The sequence below is a fragment of the Doryrhamphus excisus genome, linkage group LG2 (genome assembly GCF_037039965.1).
Source record: "Doryrhamphus excisus strain RoL-2023G ecotype Guam linkage group LG2, RoL_Dexc_Guam_v1.1, whole genome shotgun sequence".
NCBI lineage: Eukaryota > Metazoa > Chordata > Actinopteri > Syngnathiformes > Syngnathidae > Doryrhamphus > Doryrhamphus excisus.
In genome coordinates, this window is record NC_136358.1 from 5,203,461 (window position 1) to 5,209,531 (window position 6,071).

Here is a 6,071-nt window from a genome sequence, read left to right on the forward strand (position 1 = left end):
GTTTTCATCCTTCATTTGCACATTTGTCACGTTTGGAAAAGACATCTGTGAATTGTTTGCATTAAATATATTTATTTTAGTGTGATTGCACCTTGTCCAGACTGGTGTATTTGATTGGCAGACACAAGCATAGGGAGGCAGGGCTAATGAGAAATGATTGCACACATTTCCCATCATGTCAGCTCTTTTTGTGTGAGTGTTTCCTTTCATAAGAAATGATGAAAGATAAACATCCCTATAAAAAAAGCGGAAAATCAAATTAAAAGAGGAAGTTTTTTTTCTTGCCGAGGTTTTAAAAAAAAATTTGTAGGACAAAAGTTGAAAAATGACTCTAAAAACACGTTATATGAAATTGTTTCAACAGCTGGTAGGACTAATTACTGATGAAGAAATCGCATTTGACTTTATCTCTTCATTTAAATAATTTAAAAAAGTTATTATTTTATTATTAGAATAACATTTTAAATACTACCCATGTTTGTCTTTTTCACATTTTATTATTATTATTGATTTTGTTTGCATGTTCTTGAGTAGCAGTATGAGATATGTACAGGAAGTTACTTGAAAGGGGGGGGGGGTCTCACAGGCAGACATACTGTATCCATCACTTTGGGGAAGAACAGGCGGCGCATGTAAGTGTCTGCGGGGACTTGTCATACACACTTGTGCAACATGGCTGATAGTTACACTGTTCTGAACTGTGTGTCAACTGTAATCCTTTTGTGGATGCGGCTGTCAGGAGCACACCGAGCAGAAGAAGGTGAGTGTTGTGTGACCGTGGTCTTTCAAGGAGGAAACTAGCACTGTAACCTGAATCGTCCTCCTGTTTAGTGGAATTGTTCCATTCGGAGAAACACAGTAGTTTCAATTGGATATCTGAGCCCCGCAAAGCAGTAAGTTGGAGCACATTTGTTATATGTGAATTCATATCACATGCATTTACAGATATTTGTCCTGTCTTTCTCAGTGGACTACAATCCCGCTGAGAAATGTTCCGGCTCTTCAAGCGTGCGGGAAGCAAAGAACAAGGACTATTTTAAGTCAATGGATTGAGCGTAAAGATGCTCGTCATCTTCTGATGGACATCACTTTTGCTCAGCAAGAGGAGCCATCTGCTCAGAACAGCAGTCTACAAGTTCACTTGTTTGACTCCGATGTACCCACCACGAGATTCCCACAGAGCTTTACCATACTGAACCTTCAGGTCTCCAGGCCATTTCACAAGAAATCCTCCCTCAGCCAAATTTACAATCATCTGAAGCACATCTCAGAGCTGAACCTGGGTGCTGTTGGCCATGTTGGATTCCAGCTGGGTTTTTCTTACTCTGGAGCATGTTTGCTGATCACGTCAATCAGGCTATACTACAGGAGGTGCCCTGCGGGGCAGTCAGACCTAGTCTGGTTTGACGGCACCGTGGCTGGCTCGGAAGTTTCTGAAGGTTCTTGTGTGGAGGGAGCGGAGATGCTTTCTGTGCCCGTGAGAAAATGTGATGCGCTTGGTGTATGGGGTCCTTTGCAAGGGAGGTGCGCTTGCAAAGCCGGGCATGAGGCTCTGAATGGAACCTGCCAAGGTAGATGATATGTAATGAGTGAGAAGCAGAGCATTGTCCAAATGTTCTTATGCATTTCATGTTCTTGTTAGCATGCAGGATCGGATATTATAAAGCAGCCCAGGAGGACGGGGAGTGCCAATCGTGCCCACCAAACAGCAGGACGCTTGAGGAGGCATCAGAGAGATGTGACTGTTTGAAGGGCTTCCACCGTCTTCCACATGACCCTGATGACCTTGGCTGCACCAGTAAGAAACACACATTTCAGTTGAAATGCATGACATCAGGGAAGGTTGTTGCCCCGCTCCAAAAAAAGTTCTCCTTGTCTTCCCAGAGCCACCTTCTGCACCTAGCAATCTAATGGCGCATCTTCTTAACAACTCTGTGTTGACCTTAACGTGGGATCCTCCTCATGACTGGGGCGGCCGGCAGCAAGTGACTTACCGGGTTGAATGCGAGGAGGAAGCTGAGAGCAGACACGGCCAGTGGGGGGCGTGTGGGGGCGGTGTGTTTTTTTCTGCCGACTCAGCCGGACTGACCAGCACTTCCGTGACAGTCATGGGACTCGACCCACGCAGTGACTACAGGCTGACTGTGTACGGTTGGAATGACATCTCCAGTCTGGTGGGGCCGCCACCTTCATCTGCCGCCTCTGTAACCATTCATAAATGTATGTACGGTGACAACATGGCGACTTTAATTTGACTTAAAATAACATTGATGGGCGGCACGGCGGTCTAGTGGTTAGCGTGCAGACCTCACAGCTAGGGTTCAATTCCACCCTCGGCCATCTCTGTGTGGAGTTTGCATGTTCTCCCAGTGCATGCATGGGTGGTTTTCTCCGGGTACTCCTCCCACATTCTAAAAACATGCTAGGTTAATTGGCGACTCCAAATTGTCCATAGGTATGAATGTGAGTGTGAATGGTTGTTTGTCTATATGTGCCCTGTGATTGGCTGGCCACCAGTCCAGGGTGCCCAAGCTGGGATAGGCTCCAGCACCCCCCGCGACCCTCGTGAGGAAAAAGCGGTAGAAAATGAATGAATGAATGAATAACATTGATGCTAGTGTGTGACTACTCTAATGAACAAAGGAAAATCTGTCTTCTTGCTTTGGTGATGGACAGTGGATCACACAGGACACTTTTTTTGTATTGTGTTGAGTAACATCCAAAGCTGCTCATGTAAACATTGCCATCATCAGTTAACAAAAGCTACGTTTAATTCCTAATGTTAAGTGAGTTAATAATACCGACATAATTTAATTGCGATGACTTGGTTTATTTTTTATCTCCCCAGTTGTTATGACAGTGACACCAATTCTAAATCGCCCCAGCAATGAAGGGACAGCTGCTCCACAGCACCAAAGTCATCTCTACACATGGCTGACTCTTGGTGGCTTTTTTGGCTGCTTCCTCTGCAGTTTCATGGCTGTTGTTGTCTTTGTTAAGTGTAGAAATTCCCGTAAAATCAGGTAAAAGAGTAATGAACAAGGCTGTACCATTTTTATTTAAGAGTACAATTACATTAAGAATATTTCCATGTACTGCAGGTCAGAGGTCCAGGAAATGCCGCTTTTGCCAATAAACACCGGGACCTCCTACAGACTCCCACAAGAGCCAGACGCCACGCCCCCACAGGATCATGGTATGTGTTGATTTTCTTCACCAAATGAGACACAATGCAGTTGAGGTGACATATTGATTATTTCTATTGATGCAATAACTATCGATTTGAATGTATTACATTAGGTAGGTGTCCTTCCCCCACTAGAAAGTAATTTAATTTTATGTTTTTTTTATATAGCACATTTCACAACAGAAATATAGGATAAGGGCGGCACGGCGGACTAGTAGTTAGCGCACAGACCTCACAGCTAGGAGACCAGGGTTCAATTCCACCCTCGGCCATCTCTGTGTGGAGTTTGCATGTTCTCCCCGTGCATGTGTGGGTTTTCTCCGGGTACTCCGGTTTCCTCCCACATTCCAAAAACATGCTAGGTTAATTGGCGACTTCAAATTGTCCATAGGTATGAATGTGAGTGTGAATGGTTGTTTGTCTATATGTGCCCTGTGATTGGCTGGCGACCAGTCCAGGGTGTACCCCGCCTCTTGCCCGAAGACAGCTGGGATAGGCTCCAGCATCCCCCCGTGACCCTCGTGAGGAAAAAGCGATAGAAAATGAATGAATGAATGAATGAAAGTATAGGATACCTTTCAAATAGAATAGGTATATATTTTGATATATTTACATATTAGTTAGCTACGCTGTGCACTTGTTTATTTGTGTATCAATTTGTCAAAACCTTGTGCCAAACACACACATTGACTCTTTGCATGTGCACCTGAAATGTTACTATAGAGGAGTCATCATATTACTAACAGCTACGCTGCGCCGTCTGGGGAAACACTATATTTCACAACAGTGACTGGTGTTTTTTTGTGTGTGTCATTGACCTCAGAGGAAGAAGGTGCAGTCCGGCTACTAGAGGGTCTGAGTGACAGGCTGCTAGCCAACCTGAGGGATGTTCTTGTGGAGAGAAACAAACTCGAAGTGGGAAAAAAGCTGGGTAAAGGTCAGCTGATAGGAAGCATGTTTTCATTTGATATCATGCATGGATATAAAATGTTGTCAGATGTTACACACCAGGAGAGTATGGCTGTGTCTACGATGGGATCTTATCTGCGGAGGACAACACGTGTGTCAGGGTCGCTGTGAAGACAATGAGAGGTGTTTATTCAAACTTCAGATCTTACCTGTTGTGAGCTTCTACTCATTGGAAATTTTGTTTTCCTTTGCCCTGAATGTTAGTGGGGATATACAGCCAGGAAGACTTAGTCGAGTTCCTGAGAGAAGCGGAGATCATGAAGAACTTCAATCACAAAAACGTGGTCCAGCTTCTTGGTAAGGTAACAGGCATTCATTTTTTTTTCTTTTAATATTGCTAAATGTCTCCCACATCCAGGAGTGACTTTACAGAGAGAGCAGGACCCTCAAGTGATCATTCCCATGGTTATACTACCCTACATGAAACATGGCGACTTGCAGCGCTTCCTCACTGCCACGCGCTATGGTGATATTCCAATGGTGAGATAGTATCTACAGTATGTTATTCCAGTGTGTGCCAAAGCTGACAGGATGTCCCCCAACAGTTTGTACCCCTTCAGAGCCTCTTGCGCTTCATGGTTGACATTGCAGCTGGAATGGACTACCTAAGCTCGCAGAATTTTCTGCACCGAGATTTGGCTGCACGCAACTGCATGTGAGGGGCCACGTCCCACATGAAGGACTCTCTTGTGTTTGTGTGTGACTGTGGCTTTTGTCAGCCTCTATTGGTATTCAGCCGCCACTTATCTGGGATAGGAGGTCACTCACAGAAACAGAAATAATGCGTCTCATCTTATTGCTGTGACTTTAATGTACACGTATTCAAATGCGCAGGCTGGGTGACGATCTTGTGGTGCGTGTTGCTGATTTTGGCCTGTCAAGGAAAATCTACGGCAACAATTATTACCGTCAACAGAAATCCATCCGTGTGCCCGTCAAGTGGTTGGCCGTGGAGAGCCTGTCTGACTCAGTCTACACCACCAAAACTGACGTGGTAAGTCTCGAGAGGGTGGAGTAACTTCTTAACTGAGTACTATACTAAATGTTGCTTTGTCAGTGGTCATTTGGGGTCACAATGTGGGAGATTGCATCTCTGGGCAGGACTCCCTACCCTGGCGTCCAAAACCATGAGCTTCTGAACCTGCTTCTGTCTGGATATAGGCTAGAACCACCTGATGGATGTGACCACAGACTGTGAGTACTATTGCATTGTTATATACTTCATTTTTGACTCATATTATGATTTCCCTCCCAAAATGGAGCTATGACATCATGCACAGCTGCTGGGACACAGAGGAGTCGCGCAGGCCCGGCTTCAAGGAACTGGTCGAGAAACTGAAGGCTCTTTTGTCGGAGCTCCGAATCCTGGAGCCCTGCCAGGAGGCCAGCTACATCAACCAAGGCTTGGAAGCTGCAGCTGCTGCCTCAGGGGACCAACAAACTCACTGTCAGGCCCGAGGGGAGAATGTTTACCAGTCCAGTCCGGTCAATGCAGCCTATTTGAACTTGGAGGCGGAATACCTGAAGCGCCCTTCTAGCTAATAAACACTTTGACATTCACCTTCAGTGCGTTTGTAAAATGTTCACCCACATTCTGTTCTGTTACGGCCTTATTCCAAAATGAAATAAATTAAGTTTTCTCCTCCAAATTCCATACACACATTAATATTTGATGTATTAAAAATGGAAAACTTGAGAACCCACATTGCATCATTATTCACAACCATTTCTGCACCTTAATTTTCATCTTGGGTGCATCCTCTTTCCATTGATTATCCTTGAGATATTTCTACAATTGAATCGGAGGCCACCTGTGAATTTGATTGGACGTGATTTAAAAAGTGGGCTTCACAGTGATATTGTGATTAGCATGTTGGCCACACAGTTAAAAGATCTGGGTTCTTATTGTGGCATC

General features: G+C 44.8%; 1 protein-coding gene across 1 annotated transcript; it reads left to right on the forward strand.

Moving 5' to 3' along the window:
- Positions 1-532: 532 nt before the first annotated feature.
- On the forward strand, positions 533-5,805 carry LOC131125906 (tyrosine-protein kinase receptor TYRO3). Its single transcript, XM_078789154.1, has 14 exons — positions 533-760; positions 832-893; positions 968-1,571; positions 1,643-1,798; positions 1,885-2,220; positions 2,849-3,023; positions 3,934-4,124; positions 4,199-4,279; positions 4,361-4,453; positions 4,515-4,636; positions 4,702-4,811; positions 4,991-5,150; positions 5,214-5,350; positions 5,419-5,805. The coding sequence occupies exons 1-14, from the start codon at positions 673-675 to the stop codon at positions 5,696-5,698; spliced, it is 2,595 nt and encodes an 864-aa protein (XP_078645280.1). The 5' UTR covers positions 533-672; the 3' UTR covers positions 5,699-5,805.
- The last annotated feature ends 266 nt before the right edge of the window (positions 5,806-6,071 follow it).